Source organism: Anomaloglossus baeobatrachus, chromosome 7 (genome assembly GCF_048569485.1).
Source record: "Anomaloglossus baeobatrachus isolate aAnoBae1 chromosome 7, aAnoBae1.hap1, whole genome shotgun sequence".
Classification (NCBI taxonomy): Eukaryota; Metazoa; Chordata; class Amphibia; order Anura; family Aromobatidae; genus Anomaloglossus; species Anomaloglossus baeobatrachus.
Genome location: NC_134359.1, coordinates 50,562,116 through 50,583,351, shown reverse-complemented (window position 1 = coordinate 50,583,351; position 21,236 = coordinate 50,562,116). Strand labels below are relative to the sequence as shown.

The following is a 21,236-nucleotide window of genomic DNA, read 5'->3' as shown; positions in this document are numbered from 1 at the left end:
CCCATAAGGAACGATGAAGAAAAAGAGAATTTTGTTTACTTACCGTAAATTCTTTTTCTTATAGTTCCGACATGGGAGACCCAGCACCCTCCCTGTTGCCTGTTGGCAGTTTTTGTTCCGTGAGTTTTCACCGGCTGTTGTTGTAGACAGAGGTTCCGGTTTTTCCGAGTTTTACTCTATCTCTACTTATGGGTGGATGTCCTCCTTCAGCTTTTGCACTGAACTGGTTAGATTGTCATCCAGGGGGTGTATATAGCCCGGAGGGAGGAGCTACACGTTTGAGTGTAGTACTTTGTGTGTCCTCCGGAGGCAGAAGCTATACACCCATGGTCTGGGTCTCCCATGTCGGAACTATAAGAAAAAGAATTTACGGTAAGTAAACAAAATTCTCTTTTTTATGACATTTCCGACGGGTTCTCTGGCTGTCGCCTGAGAACCGCGCCGATGGTGCCTGCGCGCCGGCCGCACCGCTCAAATTTAGGCCCCGGCTTCGCCGGAGGCCTCCTTTCGGTTTCACTGCCCTCGCATGTCATTCATGCAGAGGGACAGCGCGGCTCCGCCCAGCGGCCGTTCTACAAAGGGGAGAGACACTCCTCACTGAGAACATGTCTCCTCCCCTGTGAATCTCTTTGGCCCTCCAGATCCCGCTCTCAGTGAGTCCCGCCCCCTCTCTTCACTCCGGTGGCCATTTTCTCAGCGTTTTTCCCTGCGATCAGCACTGGTCTGCAGCATCCCCACTGAGGTGCTTGGGAGTCCGGGCATCGGGATCTGGAGGGCACACAAACCGCTCCAGCGGTCTGGTAAGCCACAACTTTGGTTGTGGACCTTCTGTATATACTCTCTGGGGGTCATTCTGGCAGAGCCCCCACTCCAGCAGCATGTCTCACACGAGGAGCAAGGCTCCAAAGCTGTTTTCAGTATGCACTGCATGTAAGCTCCTACTGCCGGAACCAAGCACCTATCCACATTGTGATGCCTGCTCTAACCTGACGTTGCCTCAGCCTGAAATCGCACCCCCAGGGGTCTCTCAGGCTGCTCCGGCTCCTGTGGCTGAACCCCCGGCTTGGGTAGAATCCTTAACCAGGTCTATCTCCCAGTCTTTTGCTGATTCCATGGGACATCTGTCCAGGACTTTGCTGAGCATGCATCAGCCCCCTTCACAGGGTGCCTCTGCTGCTAGGGCTCTCTCAGGACCGGAGCTCACAGAGGAGTCATCATCTGGTCCCAGGCCCCGTCCTTCTAAAAAGAGACGCAGGGCTCCCTCTCCTTCGTCCCGCGGCTCGGTTTCAGAAGCTGACTCGCAGGATGAGGAGGATGCCTTTACTGGGGCTCGGAGACTGCCTCCATGTGCCCCATTGGTCTGTCCAAAAGTGACTCAGATGTTAGTGATTTGATTGCGTCCATTAATTCTGTACTGGATCTCAATCCGCCAATATCAGAGGAGCAACCCTCTCTGGCAGAAAAGCACCAGTTTACCTCGCCTAAGAGGACAAAGAGTGTGTTCTTTAACCACTCCAGTTTTCAGGCCGCTGTGACCAAGCCCAGGGCCTGCCCTGACAAACGCTTCCCTAAGCGTGGTTCTGATGACCGTTTTCCCTTTCCACCTGAGGTGGTCAAAGAGTGGGCTCATTCACCAAAGGTAGACCCCCCGGTGTCTAGACTCTCAGCCCGGACCGTTGTATCAGTGGCTGATGGCACCTCGCTTAAGGATTCCACTGACCGCCAGGTTGACCTTCTGGCCAAATCTGTATATGAAGCGGCAGGGGCCTCGTTTGCCCCGACTTTTGCAGCAGTGTGGGCTCTCAAAGCCATCTCTGCTTCTCTGGAGGAGATGCATTCCCTCACTAAGGAATCTATGCCTGAGATGATTGCCTTAACTTCCCAAGCTTCGGCTTTTTCATCCTATGCCATGTCTGCTATGCTGGAGGCTTCTCACCGCACTGCGGTGGCTTCGGCTAATTCCCTCGCTATCCGCAGGATCTTGTGGCTTCGAGAGTGGAAGGCAGATGCTTCTTCTAAGAAGTACCTTGCGGGGCTCCCTTTTGCTGGGTCCCGGCTGTTCGGAGAACAGCTGGATGAAATTATTAAGGAAGCTACTGGCGGGAAGAGTACTTCCATGCCACAAACCAAAACCAAGAAACCTGTCCAGGGTAGGAATCATTCGAGGTTTCGTTCCTTTCGTTCCTCCAACTGGTCGTCCTCTAAGCCCTCGGCCTCGTCCACTAACACTGCCAAGGACCAAAAATCCAGCTGGCGCACAAAAGCGCGTCCACAGAAGACCGCAGGTGCTGCTGCCACTAAGGCAGCCTCCTCTTGACTATCTGTCCGCGCCAGCAACGTCCTTAGTCGGTGGCAGGCTCTCCCACTTTGGCGACGTGTGGTTTCAACACGTATCCGATCAGTGGGTGCGGGATATCCTCTCCCACGGCTACAGGATAGAATTCTCTTCCAGCCCGCCAAACAGATTTTTTCTGTCAACTCCCCCCTGCTCCAAGGCCGCCGCCTTCTCTCAGGCCGTGGCATCCTTGCAGGCCAACGGAGTAATTGTACCGGTTCCCGCCCGGGAACGGTTCAGAGGTTTCTACTCAAATCTCTTCCTAGTCCCCAAAAAGGACGGTTCCTTCCGGCCCATCCTGGATCTCAAGCTTCTCAACAAGCATGTTCAGGTGCGGCATTTTCGCATGGAGTCTCTGCGGTCAGTCATTGCATCAATGACCCAAGGGGATTTCCTGGCATCCATCGACATCAGAGATGCCTATCTGCATGTGCCAATTGCAGTTTCACACCAGCGTTGGCTACGTTTTGCAATCGGAGAGGAACATTTCCAATTCGTGGCTCTCCCCTTCGGGTTAGCCACGGCCCCTCGAGTATTCACCAAGGTCATGGCAGCAGTGGTTGCGGTTCTGCACCTACAGGGGTTGGTAGTGATTCCTTACCTGGACGACCTTCTAATCAAGGCTTCATCCATCGCAGACTTCAGCGGAGTGTCTCGCTCACTCTTGCCACTCTAGCCCAATTCGGGTGGATTATCAATCTTCCCAAATCCTCTCTGACTCCGACCCAGAGTCTCACGTACCTAGGGATGCAGTTCGAGACTCTGCCGGCACTTGTGAAGTTGCCCTTAGTCAAACAGCAGTCCCTCCAACTGGTGGTCTGCGCTCTGCTGAGGCCCCGCCGTTATTCCATCAGGCACCTGATGCAGGTGCTGGGTCAGATGGTGGCGTCAATAGAGGCTGTTCCCTTTGCCCAGTTCCATCTGCGTTCACTGCAGCTGGACATTCTCCGCTGTTGGGACAAGCGGCCTTCCTCCTTGCACAGGTTAGTGGCTCTGTCGCCACAGACCAGGAGCTCTCTTCAGTGGTGGCTTCGGCCCCTCTCTCTGTCTCAGGGGCGCTCCTTCCTGACCCCGTCCTGGGTGATTCTCACCACGGATGCCAGTCTGTCCGGCTGGGGAGCGGTATGTCTCCACCACCGAGCGCAGGGCACTTGGACTCCGTCCGAGTCAGCACTCTCGATCAATGTGCTGGAAACCAGAGCTGTGCTTCTAGCTCTCCTAGCCTTTCACCACCTGTTGGCGGGCAAGCACATCCGAGTCCAGTCAGACAACGCGACAGCAGTTGCCTACATCGATCACCAAGGCGAGACACGCAGCCGTCTGGCAATGTTGGAGGTACAACGCATCCTTCAATGGACGGAGGACTCCAAGTCCACCATATACGCAGTCCACATCCCAGGCGTGGAAAACTGGGAAGCAGATTATCTCAGCCGTCAAACCGTGGACAGTTGCGAGTGGTCCCTGCATCCGGCAGTGTTTCAGTCAATCTGCCGCAAGTGGGGCACTCCGGATGTGGACCTAATGGCGTCCCGTCACAACAACAAGGTTCCGGTTTACGTGGCTCGCTCCCACGATCCTCAGGCCTTCGCCGCGGATGCTCTGGTTCAAGACCCAGTTTCGTCTGTCCTCGTGTTTCCCCCTCTAGCTCTCTTGCCCAGAGTTCTGCGCAAGATCAGAATGGAGGGCCGTCGAGTCATTCTCATTGCTCCGGACTGGCCCAGGCGAGCTTGGTACCCAGACCTGCTCCATCTGTCCGTAGAGGTGCCGTGGCATCTTCCGGACCGTCCAGACCTTCTCTCACAAGGTCCGTTTTTCCGCCAGAATTCTGCGGCTCTCAGATTGACGGCGTGGCTCTTGAGTCCTGGATCTTGACGGCTTCTGGTATCCCTCCTGAAGTCATCTCCACTATGACTCGGGCCCGTAAGTCTTCCTCCGCCAAGATCTATCACAGGACTTGGAAGATTTTCCTGTCCTGGTGTCGCTCTTCTGGCCATTCTCCTTGGCCTTTTTCCTTTCCGACCCTTCTGTCTTTTCTACAGTCCGGTCTGCAGCTGGGATTGTCCCTCAACTCTCTCAAGGGACAAGTCTCGGCTCTGTCAGTGCTGTTCCAGCGGCGTCTCGCCCGGCTGGCTCAGGTCCGCACCTTCATGCACTGTGCGTATCACATTATTCCGCCTTACCGGCGGCCCTTGGATCCCTGGGACCTCAATTTGGTTCTCACGGCTTTGCAGAAACCCCCCTTTGAACCTCTTAGGGAGGTTTCTTTGTTTCGTCTTTCACAGAAAGTGGTCTTTCTAGTGGCCATAACTTCCCTCAGGAGAGTCTCTGATTTAGCTGCGCTCTCTTCGGAGTCACCTTTTTTGGTTTTTCATCAAGACAAGGTGGTTCTCCGTCCGACTCCGGACGTTCTCCCTAAGGTGGTTTCTCCTTTCCACCTTAACCAGGACATTACCCTACCTTCCTTTTGTCCGGCTCCTGTTCATCGCTTTGAAAAAGCGTTGCATACTCTGGATCTGGTGCGGGCGCTCCGGATCTATGTGTCTCGCACCGCTGCTCTTAGGCGGTGCACCTCTCTTTTTGTGCTAACCACAGGTCGGCGTAAGGGACTCTCTGCTTCTAAGCCGACCTTAGCCCGTTGGATCAGGTCCACCATTTCGGAGGCATACCTGTGTTCTCAGGTGCCTACCCCGCCGGGGATCAAGGCACACTCGACCAGAGCTGTCGGTGCCTCTTGGGCTTTCAGGCACCGGGCTACGGCTCAGCAAGTCTGTCAGGCTGCCACTTGGACTAGCCTGCATACCTTTTCAAAGCACTACCAAGTGCATGCTCATGCTTCGGCAGATGCGAGCTTGGGCAGACGCATCCTTCAGGCGGCTGTCGCCCACTTGTGAAGTTAGGTTCTGCCTACTTCTCAGTTGTTCTGTTTATTTCCACCCATGGACTGCTTTGAGACGTCCCAATGTCTGGGTCTCCCATAAGGAACGATAAAGAAAAAGAGAATTTTGTCTTTTTTAGTTGGACAGAAAACTGATTTATTTCCTATGTAAGTGAAGGGTCCTCGGTGCACCATTATGCCCCTCAATCAGCATGCAGTGCACCTTCCCTTAGTTTGATTGACATTGATTTGCCCTGAGCGGCCGCTATCTGCATGGAATCTCCAGACCGGCACATCCACACCGACACTGCATGATCCCAGCGTTCACACGCAGTGTCAGTGCGCACGCCGTCTCATCTCACTCATCCGCCATCAGCGGCCGCCCACAATAGCGAGTGGCCGCTGCAGGCAGGGGAGGGTGAGGAGAACACACTTGCTGGATCCCTTCAGTGTCAGTATGGATTTGAGTGGCTAAGGATTCAAGTCAGACAATTTCTCTTGTTGCAGACAATTATGCTACACTTTCTCGATTGATTGACCTCTTGAGAAGAGCTGGAAAACTTGAAGAAATACCAAAGTTTCTTGATATGGCAGAGAAATACTCATCAAGAGCAAAGCTAGAACCTGGCTATCACTACTGCAAAGGGTTATACCTGTGGTACGTCTATTTCTAGTCCTTTGATGGCTTGCATCACTGTGCAGGACATATATTTCTTATGGCGCCCCCCAGTGATGATGGTGTCCAGGTCTGCACAATAGTGGACAATGCCCCACCGCCTGTGTATAATAGAATCCAGACAGTAGGACTAGAGCTCTGAACATTTGTGACTCCATTGGTCATGGATGTTAAGAGCGAATAATTTGAACACCAGGAGACGTTCAAGTACTGTTTACTGGGCCGCTTGCTGGAGTTTTGATACAATCACTGTTTTATTTTCTGCTGATCTACCAGTTCTCTGAATGCTGAACTCTGTATAACCCTGCCGACGCCACTGATTGGCAGCTGTCTGTGTTCACTGTGCATAGGCAAAAAGCTTCCAATCAATAGAAAGACTACATGGCACAAGACAATGGAATGATCATGCTGGTAAAACACTGATTTTATCAAAACTTCATTAACATTGCCAGAATTAGGGTCTCTGTCGCTATATCATGCAACAGGTGGCACAAACTTGGTGACAGATTCGGCTATATTGAAACACTTCTTTTTTTGCAGCATTTTTTTTATGCAAATAAGAATCTGCATTTTACAGTACCAGCAAAATCTGTAAGTTTTCAGAAATCTCATGCACACGAGAGGTTTTGTTTTTTTCTTCCTGACTGAATTTGCAGTATTTTTGAGAGCTGCGGCATGTCAATTCTTCCAGCGTTTTTACAGCATGTTATGATCCATTTTTCGAGAATAGAACTAACTTTCATAAATATACTGTAAACAAATCACATGTATTCCACAACAAAACAAACGGTGTAAAAATGCAGCAAAACCTGCGTTTTAAATACAGCGGGGTTTTTCTTTTTTTTTTACTATCTAGAGAGCAGGTTATTGCTGCAGAAAAAATACAGCAAAAATTCTGCATGTGAACATAGCCTAAGGTTGACACTTTTCTAATTCTAGATTCAAGACTCAGGCACTAAAAGCCTAAAGCGATTGCACAGGATTAGGCTAAATTCACACGTCCAGTAATCACCCGATAGAACGGATACAGCAGCGATCCACTGGCAAAAAATATTGCGCTGACACAACTTTATTGTCTGTTTTGAAAAAATTGATTTTTGCCGGATTCAGTTTTTTTTACATTGGAGTCTATGGAAAACGGATCCGTTTTCTGATTGCTATTCAGCCATCCATCTTTCTTGCATTTGGAAAGGATCCGTTTTTTCCTTACTGGATCAGTTTAGAATAGAAGATAAATAGCAATCAGTTATCGGATCCTTTTTCCATAGACTCCCATGTTAAAAAAACGGATCCTGCAAAAAATGATTTTTTTTCAAAACGGGCAAAAAAGTTGGGTTTGCACAACTTTTTTGTCAACTGATCGCTGCTGGATCCGGTCTAACGGATGATTGATTACTGGACATGTGAACGCAGCCTTAGAAAACTTGACTGGCTTGTTTGAAAACAGCGCCTAAGTTGTTCAGAGGTTGTGTACGGTATTGCAGCTCAGCCTCATTTACTCCATTAAAGGGAACCTGTCACCACTTTTTTGGACTATAAGCTGCGGCCACCACCACTGGGCTCTTATATACAGCCTTCTAACACGCTGTATATAAGAGCCCAGGCCGCTGTGTAGAAGATAAACACTTTATAATACTCACCTAAACCGGTTGCTGCGGTGGATGTGGCTCAGATGGGCGTCTCCGGTGCCGGCGCCTCCTCTTTCGGCCATCTTTGTCCTCCTTCTGAAGCCTGTGTGCATGACGCGTCTATGTCATACACACTCACCGGTCCCACGCAGGCACACTACAATACTTTCATCTGCCCTGCTCAGGACTTGAATGCCGGCGAGTGTGGATGACGTCAGACACGTCTTGCACCGTGGCTTCAGAAGAAGGACGACAGAGGCGGTACCGGAGAACGGAGACGCCCATCTGAGCTACATCCACCACAGAGACCGGTTTAGGTGAGTATTATAAAGTGTTTATGTTCTACACAGCGGCCTGGGCTCTTATATACAGGATGTTAGAATACTGTATATAAGAGCCCAGTGGTGGTGGCCGCAGCTTATAGGGCAAAAAACTAATGACAGGTTCCCTTTAACGCTTGGCTACAATCCATGAACAGGTGTTGTGCTATTTGTAAGAGAAAGCAACCATTCTTTTCTAATTTTATGCAAACCATTTAAAGGGGCAGTCCAGTGCCATCTGCATTGGAGGTGAGCCGTGCCGATGACGTTACGACCCCCTATACTTGCCAAGACCCTAGTTACTGCATTTGTTGTGCATTTGCCAAGTGCTCACAGCAAATTCACAGAATTGTTTTTATTCACTAGCAGTAGTACACGGGGTGCCCGGGATAGTAACTGTCTCTTTGTCTCTCTCCCAGTCTGTCTGTCTGTGTCTGTCTATCTCTTTCTGTCTGTGTGTCTGTCTCTGTGTGTGTGTGGCTCTGTGTGTCTGTCTCTTTCCCTGTCTGTCTGTGTGTCAGGCTCTATCCATGTCTGTCTGTCTGTTTGTGTCTATCTCTCTCTCTGTCTCTGTATCAGTCTCTCTGTCTGTCTCTCTATCTCTGTGTCTGTCTCTTTTCCCCTTCTGTCTCCTTTCCCCCTCTGTCTGTCTCTTTCCCTGTCTGACTTCTCTGTCTGTCTCTTTGACTGTCTCTCTCTGTCTCTTTCCCTGTTTGCCTCTTTCTCTGTCTATGCCTGTCTCTCTCTCTATCCGTCTCTCCACTGACATCTTATTACCTCACACGTAAGCTTCTTATACTAACAATTTATTTTGTTCCTATAGCAACCACTCACAGCTGCTATTTATAAGCTGTAGCTCCTACCTCCATTGACTTTAATGGAGACCGGTGTTTTAGAGAGTAACTATAAAGCGCAGGGTTAAATTTTCCTGTCAAAACATAGTCTACGACGTTCCCTGAGTCACATGAGGTGTCTGTGCAAAATTTCGTGATTGTAAATGCGACGGTGAAGATTCCTTTAGCGGACATACACACATACACACACACACATACATACACACATACACACACTCATACATACATACACTCAGCTTTATATATTAGATTACAGATATTTTTCTGCTTTAAACTAACCCCTTTAAAAAGTTTGGCCCCATGTTATCATTTACCTCCTTTTTGTTTGGTGCAGGTACACCGGTGAGCCCAATGACGCACTCCGACATTTCAATAAAGCTCGTAAAGACAGTGACTGGGGACAGAGCGCCATCTACAATATGATTGAGATCTGCTTGAATCCCGACAACGAGACTGTAGGAGGAGAAGTCTTTGACAATCTGGATGGAGACATGGGGTACGGGAATGAAAACTTGTGCTTCTTTGTATGAGCGCAGTGCATGTCTGAAAACCAAATTATTCCGGTGCCTGTTGCCTAGAATCATCAGTCTTACTATACATAAAATCCTCCATCACTTGGGCCGGAAATTCTGCATTATGAGAACACCGGTACATTCGGGTAGGTCATTAACTCTAGTTGTACGGATAAGTTCCCATATTGGATTTTTCACGCTGAAAATCTGATGTGGATTAACGATGAATCTGCAGCTGATCCTGGGATTTTCCTTGGCTGATCCTGGGATTTTCCTTGGCTGATCCTGGGATTTTCCTTGGCTGATCCTGGGATTTTCCTTGGCTGATCCTGGGATTTTCCTTGGCTGATCCTGGGAATTTCCACTGCTGATCCCGAGATTTTCTACTGCTGCTCCTGGGAAATTCCTTGGCGGATACTGGGATTTTCTGCTGCTGATCCTGGGAATTTCTGCTGCTGATCCTGGGAATTTCTGCTGCTGATCCTGGGAATTTCTGCTGCTGATCCTGGGAATTTCCGCTGCTGATCCTGGGATTTTCCGCTGCTGATCCTTGGATTTTACGCTGCTGATCCTCTGATTTACTGCTGCTGATCCTGGGATTTTCCGCTGCTGATTTGATGTTTGAAAACTTGTAAATTCTGAAGTATTTTCAACTTGTAAACAATATCAAGTGGCATGAATGACAAACCCCATTGGAAAAATCTGTGTTCTATGTATTACCATGGAGACTTCCCATTAAAATCAATGGGACACAAATAATGGATGGATTTAGCTGGAACTTTGGTGCTGATTCCACACTGAAATGTGCAGGAAAATCTTGTGTGTGATTGTGCCCATACCCTTCAGTTCACATGTTTGGAGGCTGATATTGCAGATGAACTTGCACATTGGAAAATGTATCTTAATCTGTGGAGAGTTTTGTGTGTTTTCATGTGACTTAAAGGGAATCTGTCACCAGAATTTCACATTTCAAATTATTAAAAAGCGCATGTAGGTTTTCCAAAGACAAGTCCAGCAATACCTTTACACGGCCGGTCCGTTCCACCGCTGCTGAGAAATCAGCATTTGAATTGATATGCAAAAAAGGCTGAAGGACTGTGGTAGATCTGCAGCCTCTGTCACTACAGCTCTATTCCCCATCCAGAGCTGCCTAATCCTTTGACTGACAGCGCCTTTGCCTGAAGTCATACAACAAAGTCACACAGCATAGAGGCTGTCAGTCAGGCAGAAGGAGCTGGTGCTGGGTGGTGAATAGAGCTGGAGTGACAGAGGCTTCAGATCTACAAATAGCTCTTCAGCCTCATTTGCATATCAATTAAAACACTGATTTTTCAGTAATGAAGGAATGGGTTGTCATGTAAAGGTATTGCTGGGCTTGTCTTTGAAAGAGCTATATGGACATATACTGTATATAGGGGGTGGGGGGGTTGTGAAGCAGGAAGGAGTGAAGTCTTGTTGACAGATTCCTTTTAAAACCTCACCAGTCTATGAGTTTTCAGAATAGGTGGCATGAATGAAGATGCTATTTCTGGCCAATATAAGGCTTGTATCCTATATTTATCACCAGTTTTCTCTGCAGGCTTTATCTGTAACTTTCAGTTGTCTCTGAGCTAGTGGCTGAAGACTGTCTGCTCTGAATGAGACGACATAGCTAGAAAAATGAGGGATTCTTGCTCTCTCGTGTCTACGTAGCTCATTTTCAGAAGCAGCAGCCGTATGGAGGCCTTTACACAGCAGTACTGAGCAGTGTATCTGGTAATCTAGCTCTGGGGTGAGACAAAACACTTACTGGAGAGTAGCAGTGTATTCTTTCTGTGTTTCATTTTGCCTATTTTCTTGCTTTGCTTTTCTCACCTCCTTCCCCTCAATATTCTGTTTGTGAAGATTTGGTATAGGTTCGCTCTTTTTTGTCAACACCACAAAAGTGTTAGGCTATGTGCCCACGCTACAGGATTTACCGCGGATTTACCGCGGATTTTGCCGCGGATTTACCGCGGATTTGCCGAAAATCTGCAGCAGCAGCACTTCCAAGCCATTTCAATGGCATTTTGGAAATGCTGTGCCCATGCTGCGGATTTTTCCGCGGCGGATTTGCCGCGGATTTTGATCCGGAAAAATCTGCAGCATGTCAATTGTTTGGTGCAGATTTGGTGCGGATTTTTGGCTTTGAATGGGGAAAAAAAAAAAAAAAAAATCCGCATCAAAATCCGCGGCAAATCCGCGGGTGCGGATTTGCCGCGAAAGTCGCGGATTTTCAGGCAAAAAAATCCGCAGGGACATTCTAGCGTGGGCACATAGCCTTATAGGGCTTATATGCCTGGGTGTGGGTTTTGATGGCTTCAGTTTGAGTCAGTGATCGGAAGGATCAGTTTAATTGTTTGCGCAGCTGTAGGAATAATCAGTAGGAGGAGAGCGTATAGAGCTGTAGTGAGACCCGGCAAGTCTGGAGATCTCCTTTACAAAAAAGACATTGATGAGGCAGAATTTATTCAGAGAGACTCCGCAAAAATGGTGGAAGATCTCATCACAAAACTTACCTGGAGAGATTTAGTAAATTTTATAGTGTAACATACCATGGCGATGTATGGTTATATTACCCAGCGTCCTCCATCTGCCGGAGAACTGACGATTTTTGTTCTTCTTGCAGGAATTCCACTGAGAAGCAGGAATCTGTGCAACTCGCTGTGAGAACGGCCGAGAAGCTTCTGAAAGAACTGAAGCCGCAGACCCTCCAGGGTCACATCCAGCTCCGGATCATGGAGAACTATTGCCTGATGGCGACTAAACAAAAAGCCAATGTAGAGCGAGCCCTGAACGTATTTACCGAAGTGGCAGCTGCCGAGGTGACGTGAAATCTGCACGCAAATCTGTATAGAAAGGCTAATGCTGTAGATGCACCGCACCGGCCTCCCATACCATCTGTGCGGCGGCCTCCCATACCATCTGTGCTGCGGCCTCCCATACCACCTGTGCGGCGGCCTCCCATACAGTGTGTGCGGAGTCCTCCCATACCATCTGTGCGGAGGCCTCCCATACAATCTGTGCGGCGGCCTCCCATACCATCTGTGCGGCGGCCTCCCATACCACCTGTGCAGCGGCCTCCCATACAGTGTGTGCGGAGTCCTCCCATACCATCTGTGCGGAGGCCTCCCATACAATCTGTGCGGCGGCCTCCCATACCATCTGTGCGGCGGCCTCCCATACCATCTGTGCGGCGGCCTCCCATACCATCTGTGCGGCGGCCTCCCATACCATCTGTGCGGCGGCCTCCCATACCACCTGTGCGGCAGCCTCCCATACCACCTCTGCGGCGGCCTCCCATACCACCTCTGCGGCGGCCTCCCATACCATCTGTGCGACGGTCTCCCCTAACATCCCCTTTTTTTTTTATTTAAGAGATTAGGCCGCTTTCACACTGCATTCCTCTCCCCGTTCAGTGGTCCTGTCGATACCTTCGTCCAAATCCCCCGCAAAACAGGAATCAGACGTATGCGCCAATGGGGCCACTGACTATTATGGTGCAGACAAAGTCACCGTGTGCTCTGTTGTGCACCATTTTCGAGGTATACTCTTACTGGAAGCGGACACCCAGACATAGTCTACTACTTAGACGCCCAAAAATAGTGCATGACAGATCACACGGTTACTCAGACTGCACCAGTGTAATCAGTGGTCCCGTCGGCGCATGCATCCAAATCCCATTTTCCTGAGGTTCGGACTGAAGCTCCAACAGGATCACTGAATGGGAAGAGGACCGCAGTGTGAAAGCGGCCTTAGTTGTGGTGGATCCAAATATCAAAACCTCCACCAGTGGGAATATCCCTTTGCTAACTATCGAGTAAGCGCCTCTTCCAACCCCTCGTTGTAGGCGCGTGACTCTACAGCCTCCATGGCTGTCATCTTCTAGTCTTCATCGCTGAGACTGACAATTAGGCTGGGGCCACACAGTGATTACAGCGATCCCCTCGCAACACTCAGCTCATGCTGGTAATACAGCAGAGGCGAGTGTCACTGCGACTGAGGTCCGATCGTGCGAGCAGACCTCAGCTGCGGGGGGCGGGCCGGCACAGAGGAGGGGTGGGCCGGCACAGAGGAGGGGTGGGCCGGCACAGAGGAGGGGTGGGCCGGCACTGAGGAGGGGTTGGCCGGCACTGAGGAGGGGTGGTCCGGCACTGAGGAGGGGTGGGCCGGCACGGAGGAGGGGTGGGCCGGCACGGAGGAGGGGTGGGCCGGCACGGAGGAGGGGTGGGCCGGCACGGAGGAGGGATGGGCCGGCACGGAGGAGGGATGGGCCGGCACGGAGGAGGGATGGGCCGGCACGGAGGAGGGGTGGGCCGGCACGGAGGAGGGGTGGGCCGGCACGGAGGAGGGGTGGGCCGGCACAGAGGAGGGGTGGGCCGGCACAGAGGAGGGGTGGGCCGGCACTGAGGAGGGGTGGGCCGGCACTGAGGAGGGGTGGGCCGGCACTGAGGAAGGGAGGGAAGGCTTTATCTCCCTCTCTCCTCCGTAGCCGGCTATTGCCATACTCGCCCTGCACTCGCGGTACACTGGTGTACCACGAGTGCAGTGCGATCTTTCTCTCGCCCCATAGACTTGAATGGGTGCGAGAGAAAACAGGATCGCATTGCACCCACAGCATGCTGCGACTGTTTTCTCGGTCCGATTAGGTGCTCATGTGTGCTGACACACAGGCTAATATTGGTCCGAGTGGAATGCAGTTTTTTTATCGCACTCCACTCGCACTGATTTTCATGCCGTGTGCCTTAGGCCTAATGGGTATTCCTGGCCAATGACATTTATGTCCGTCATTGACCCTGCCTGCCAGGGATGCCAGGAATTCATCTCCTACTGGCATCAGGTAGATTCCTGTGGATCGGCCATTGTTGCAAACTACAAAGATTTCCAGACAAAGCGATTTCCAATAAACCAATTTTAACTGTATCATTCAAGTCTTTAGTAATGCGTTTCTTTTCTCTTCCCCCAGAAGGACCACATGCCTGCTCTTCTGGGTATGGCCACAGCTTACATGATATTAAAGCAAACCCCTCGGGCGAGGAACCAGCTGAAAAGGATTTCCAAGATGAACTGGAACCCGTCGGACGCAGAGGAGTTTGAAAAGAGTCTGTTGCTGCTGGCCGACATTTACATTCAGTCGGGAAAATACGACATGGCGGGCGAGCTGCTGAAACGCTGCCTCCGGCATAACCGGGTGTGTATGAGGGCGAGGGGAGTGGGGCGGGCGGATGCACCACTCGGCTTGTCCTTTTGCGTTTTCCACTTACTAGTTAAATAATCTTCATCTTGCTTAAATTGCTGCGGATTGTTAAAATGCATTTAAGGGAACTGTACAACTCATTCCCATGTTCATAATTGTAATAAAAATTAGGTTTTCTCATAATTGACTCTAGCTAGCATTATCAGAAAAATACCTTTTATCGGAGGGAAGAAGAATCCTCTAAGGGCTTCTAATGTTCCCTTTCCAGAAGCAATTACCCTGACAATAGAGTGCGGCACCGACTTCTGCTCATTCATACACAGATTCCAGCTCCGGAGAGAAGCTCATCTGTATTCAGTGGATGTGATGCTCCATATTATCCGCACTAATCCTGGCCAAATATTCTGGGATTGTCAGACCCTTGTCAGCCCTCAGTCAGCATGAGAGCAGAATGTATTACAGCTACGACACTCCTCCCGTATTTAACTTTTTTTTTTTGTGGTTCACACTTATGCAGGAGTTTATCAACAACATGTGGGTAGGTTAATGTTAATCATGCAAAAATATTGCAAAGTAGCCACCTTTTGCTTTGATTACTGCTTTGCACACTCTTGGTATTCTCATGATGAGCTTCAAGAGGTAGTCACCGGAAATGGTTTTCCAACAGTCTTGAAGGAGTTCCCAGAGATGCTTAGCACTTGTTGGCCCTTTTGCCTTCACTTTGCGGTCCAGCTCACCCCAAACCATCTCGATTGGGTTCAGGTCTGGTGACTGTGGAGACCAGGTCATCTAGCGTAGCACCCCATCACTCTCCTTCTTAGTCAAATAGCCCTTACACAGCCTGGAGGTGTGTTTGGGGTCATTATCCTGTTGAAAAATAAATGATGGTCCAACTAAACACAAATCAAATAGAATAGCACGCCCTGCAAGATGCTATGGTAGCCATGCTGGTTCTGAATGCCTTCAATTTTGAATAAATCCCCAACAGTGTCACCAGCAAAGCACCCCCACACCATCACACCTCCTCCTCCATGCTTCACGGTGGTAACCAGGCATGTAGAGTCCATCCGTTCACCTTTTCTACAAAGACATGGTGCTTGGATCCAAAGATCTCAAATTTGGACTCATCAGACCAAATAACAGATTTCCACTGGTCTAATGTCCATTCCTTGTGTTCTAGCCCAAACAAGTCTCTTCTGCTTGTTGCCTGTCCTTAGCAGTGGTTTCCTAGCAGCTATGTTACCATGAATGTCTGCTGCACAAAGTCTCCTCTTAATAGTTGTTCTAGAGATGAGAAGGTGTGTCCAAACTTTTGGTCTGTACTATATATATATATAGCCGTCATGAGTATAGGTCACTTTGTTCTCCATGACTGATATATAAACCATGTAATCCACATAGTACCTGTGTCATTAGCTGCAGAACTCCAGTGGATATACATAGCTTCTGCTTTATTTATTAGGATTGGTGTTCTCCCCGATCCTGGCACCTTTACCCCTCAAATGCCACTATCAGTATTGCCATCAAAAGAGTAGGGAAACAACGGCACATACCATCAGGCTCCAGAAGAAATGTTCTTTATTTATTCCAAGGGTGCAGTTAAAAAGCGGGAGGAGAGCTGGGTGCGGGTCCCCTCAGGACAGGCCGATGGCCATTTCGTGCTGAACAGCACTTCTACGGGTCCACCTAAGTCCATAGGCCCTTATCCGACTGTAGAGAACATAAAATGTTAACACAAAACCTATCGTTGTTTTTGAATCCTCGGTCGTCATATATTGTGGAAATCACATTTATCCTGCAGTTATGATGGATTATCAGAGTATCTGAATCAGCAGAATTCTAAAGGCCCCGTCACACAGGACGATATATCGTGCGATCGCATAAGTGATCACAACTGCCCCCGTCGTTTGTGCGACAATTTGTTGCCCATGTCACACAAAATCGTTAACCCCTGTCACACGTACTTACCTCACGGGCGACCTCGCTGTGGGCGGCGAACATCCACTTCCTGAAGGGGGAGGGACGTTCGGCGTCACAGCGACGTCACACAGCGGCCGCCTAATAGAAGCAGAGGGGCGGAGATGAGCGGGACGTAACATCCCGCCCACCTACTTCCTTCCGCATTGCCGGCGGGACGCAGGTAAGCTGTGTTCGTCGTTCCTGCGTTGTCACATGGAGCGATGTGTGCTGCCCCGGGAACGACGAACAACCTGCATCCAGCAATGTGACCGACTTTATGAAAATGAGTGACGTGTCAACGAGCAACGATAAGGTGAGTATTTTTGCTCGTTCACAGTCGCTCGTAGCTGCGTCATCTCTAACAATGCCGGATGTGCGTCACTAACGACGTGACCCCGACGATATATCGCCCGATATATTGTAGCGTGTGACGCCGCCTTTAGTCAAACAAAAGCAAAATATCCTACTATCTCTTTAAGGGGAAATCTGATAATTGGTGGTCTCTGCGTTGTCTTCTGGATCTGGTCTGTAATTCCCGATGATCGCGCAGTTCTGGGCTGGAAACATTCACCAGATGTGTATTTGTGTCTTCTCAGATGCCATCATACAGGAATCTCACTATAATATAAGCTGAATGTACAGTTATAGCGGCGCGGCACGTCAAATTCTAGTAATTATAGAAACAACAGGCTTTAATGTAACCTTTGTTCTCAACCCGCCACGCTCTTATTCCAGTCCTGCTGCAAGGCGTATGAATACAGCGGCTACATCATGGAAAAAGAACAGGCGTATAAAGATGCTGCCAGCAACTATGAACTGGCCTGGAAATACGGGAACCAAACCAACCCCACCGTTGGTAAGGAGGAATGACATTGCAGGAGAACACGGACTGTGGAACGGGAGGGAATAAGTAATAGTATTCTGGGAGGGTGGTCCGGTGCACTCCAGGGCTTCCAACAAAGAGAATACCCTAGAATTACAAGGGATGAATGCGCCTTTATGTACGCAACGGTACAATACTAACAGATGAGCTTTTAACATTGGTGTATTGAAGGGTTTGTCCTCCCTTGTGTACAATTTTTTTTTTTTCTAACTTAAATGCATGTATTTTTGGCTAAAAATCATTTTTGAAATTGGGCTTCATTAAAACTTTTGCACCGTTTGCCTTTTATAGCCTCTGTAGCACTGACTATTGATGGCTAAAAAAGGAGTTAAATGAGAATTTATCAGTGAGCTTGTCCTGATGGTGCAATGGGAGAGTTGATTGTGCAACACAAACAAGTGTAAAATTAATCATAAAACCAAATCGCAAAATTTATTTTTAGTCCCAAATATTAGCATTTAAATGAAAAAAAAATGTTCCCAGAGATGTACAACCGTTTTAACTTTAAATGCAATGTATACCTTGCAGATTTTTTTTCTATTGTTTGTGTTCTAATTGCTGAGTTAAAGGGAAGCAGTCAGCAGGATTTTCATATATAAAGTAAAGCCAGTGCTATACTGCCACTAGGAGGCTGAATGTAACCATACATTTTGTTCAGAGATTGGAGGTTTTATTTCAGAAATATGTGAAAGTAAAGTTCCAGCAATGCACTGCTATTTGATTGACAGGTGCAAGAGGAAGGGAATATGTGGATCGGGTTTTGCTATGTATTCCCACCTCTGTCTGCTGCCTGGCCTCCCCCCCCCTCCCCCCTTGTCACCACCATAGATGTTAATTCCGGCGCAGGCAGACAGGGGCAAGAATAGATTGCAAAATTTGAGCTATATATTCCCTTCCTGATGCACCTGTCAATCAAATAGCAGTGCATTGCTGCAACTTTACTTGCACATATTTCTGAAATAAAACATCCAATCTCTGAACATAAGCTATGCTTACACTCAGCATCCCAGCACCAGTATAGCACCGGCTTTATATATGAAAATCCTGATGGTTGGCCCCCTTTAAGCAAGTCTCTAATTAGAACATGTTGTTATGAAGATTATCATTCTGCTGCAGAGTGTCTTCAAGTCCTTTATCTTGGTACTTTTGCAAAAATCAAATTTCAAATCAGTCACCGCTGCTACCATGCTCCGTCCTACCGTGCTCCGTCCTACTGTGCTCCGTCCTACTGTGCTCCGTCCTACTGTGCTCCCTCCTACTGTGCTCGCTCCTACTGTGCTCCCTCCTACTGTGCTCCCTCCTACTGTGCTCCCTCCTACTGTGCTCCCTCCTACTGTGCGCTCTCCTACTGTGCTCCCTCCTACTGTGCTCCCTCCTACTGTGCTCCCTCCTACTGTGCTCCGTCCTACTGTGCTCCGTCCTACTCTGCTCCCTCCTACTGTGCTCCCTCCTACTGTGCTCCCTCCTACTGTGCTCCCTCCTACTGTGCTCCCTCCTACTGTGCTCCCTCCTACTGTGCTCCCTCCTACTGTGCTCCGTCCTACTGTGCTCCCTCCTACTGTGCTCCCTCCTACTGTGCTCCCTCTTACTGTGCTCCCTCCTACTGTGCTCCCTCCTACTGTGCTCCCTCCTACTGTGCTCCCTCCTACTGTGCTCCCTCCTACTGTGCTCCCTCCTACTAGGCTCCCTCCTACTGTGCTCCCTCCTACTGTGCTCCCTCCTACTGGGCTCCCTCCTACTGGGCTCCCTCCTACTGGACTCCCTCCTACTGTGCTCCCTCCTACTGGGCTCCGTCCTACTGGGCTCCCTCCTACTGTTCTCCGTCCTACTGTGCTCCATTTTACTGTGCTCCTTCCTACTGAGCTCCGTCCTTCCTCCTCTCAGTGTTAGAGATCGCAAATGAGAAGGGAGTTGTAGATAGATCTGCAGTGGAGAGGGGAGGAAGTAGTATCTTGGGGAGGGCAGAGAAAATAGGCTGAAGAGAAGTTGGAAAGCACATAGAGACATGTCCATTGGGGAGTGATAAGAGGAATACATTCAGTCTGTTGATAGATGCCGCCCTTTGGCCTTTGCTTCTGTTTGATGACTCTTGTGGGGATCTCCTTGGTGTTAGTACTTCAGATTGTTGTTGGATATTACTTTGCGCTATATTCATCATATTTCAACTTTTTGTTTGTAGGGTACAAACTGGCTTTTAACTATCTGAAGGCAAAGAGATATGTCGATGCCATTGATGTTTGCCATAAGGTAAGATCACTTTTAGATGTATGCAGGTATAATGGTACAGGCACCGCGATGGGGTGCAATGGCCGCTATTTCTGCAGAATATTTGAGGGCAGCACAGGATATGATAATCACTTTATTATATAAATCTGCTCTCTACGACCCATAAGTCATTGTCTGACCCATACACATTACCAGAGGGGTCACCTAAACCAAGACGCCGTCTGCAGACAGCTTTTTAGGGGTCTTCTCGTCAGTATAGACTAGGGTACCAGCTGGTTGGCACAGCTCCACGGGGTACTAGTTCTCATTTAGAAGATCCAACTAGAGTATGGAGTCTTACGACCAACCAGTAAACCTTCTGATGGCTGCATCCATCTCTGGTTTATTATTATAAATGATTCCTTTTGTGTTTTTTGTAAATTTTCTGGTGGGTTTTATTTTATTCTGATAGCACCACTAAAGGGCGCTTACTGTACTAAACTGACACCGCTGTGTGCAGTGAGCTCCCTCTAGTGGTAGCTATAGGTAGCCTGATTTTTATCATTTAAAGGGGATGTCCATTCACTCAATCTTTTATGACGTAAACTATCTTAAACTGATTATGAAGTGTTGGCCATAAACTTAAAGGGATTGTCCACTACTTGGACAACCCCTACTCATTTCCCTTGAGCGCCAAATAAACATAAATAAGCCTATACTCACTTCTAGTGCGGCCGCGGTTCCCGTGATGTCTACTTCCCAGGGCCCACATGGCATTGTTATGACACATGAACTACGCTACTAATCAGTGCCCGGGGTCTGTCTCCCCGACTTCGGACATTTGAGCAGGATTTAAGCGCTGACTATCTTCCCGCTCAAACGTCCAAAGGCGGGGAGAAGAAAGCCGGCACTGATTGGTCGCGGGGCTCATGTGTCATAACAATGTCACAAGGGCCCCGGGAACGCAGCTTTAGACATCATTGGAACCACAGATGCACCTGAGGTTAGTATAGACTTATTTATTTTTACAGGGGCGAACAAGGCGACTGGGAAAGAGTAGTGGACAATCCCTTTAAGTTTATGGCCCACACTTCATAATTTTTTTTTGCCATTAAAAAAAAGTTTTGGCTATTATTTTTGGGATTATTGTGACTGTTTTATTCCTCTGTTGGTGGAGTTGCAAAAGCTGCAGTTATTATTGATTCCGCTTTGGTTTGCAAACATTTATTATTTTAGCACTTTCTGTTATTTCAGAGTCTTTTGAGAAGCTGAACAATAACCTCTAGCATTAGTTTTCTAGCATTAGACAATTTCACTGGGCAACTGTGTCCATGATTAAAAACATAGATAAACAAAACATATTTTTTCATCATGGAAAGTTATGAAACTTTGTCAATCACTTTATTAGGGAATTTGTTTTCTTTTCTGGGAGAATATAATTATTGCAAATGACTTTCAAAGCCTGGCTTTTTCCCAGTCTATTTTTTTGGGGTTTTTTTTGCCTTCAGCAGCATTGATATCTGAAATTAGTCATTTAGAGTACAGATGATGGCAGTGGAAGGGTCCGCTCCGCACCTTCTCACTAACTCTGGGGATAGGCTGCTGCTGGAGATTGTTCTCATAAGGGTAGGTGCTCACAACCGTCCACCAAAAACAGTCCGATTATGCTAATCAGACTCTGACATGAGTGGGATCAGTTTTTCTTGGAGGTGGAGAGAAAAAAAAGTGTTTCTCCATGGTTCCATGGACTGGTGTTTCTCCACGGTTCCATGGA

The 21,236-nt window shown here is 48.6% G+C and overlaps 1 protein-coding gene across 1 annotated transcript in view; it reads left to right on the top strand.

Moving 5' to 3' along the window:
- The window catches only part of TTC21B (tetratricopeptide repeat domain 21B), a 265,962-nt gene that overhangs the window by 241,752 nt on the left and 2,974 nt on the right, over window positions 1-21,236 (top strand). The window contains exons 23-28 of the mRNA XM_075317283.1: window positions 5,718-5,868; window positions 9,023-9,184; window positions 11,848-12,043; window positions 14,185-14,409; window positions 17,110-17,230; window positions 19,437-19,504. Of these exons, the coding sequence (XP_075173398.1) occupies window positions 5,718-5,868; window positions 9,023-9,184; window positions 11,848-12,043; window positions 14,185-14,409; window positions 17,110-17,230; window positions 19,437-19,504 (923 nt within the window). The remainder of the gene's footprint in view (window positions 1-5,717; window positions 5,869-9,022; window positions 9,185-11,847; window positions 12,044-14,184; window positions 14,410-17,109; window positions 17,231-19,436; window positions 19,505-21,236) is intronic.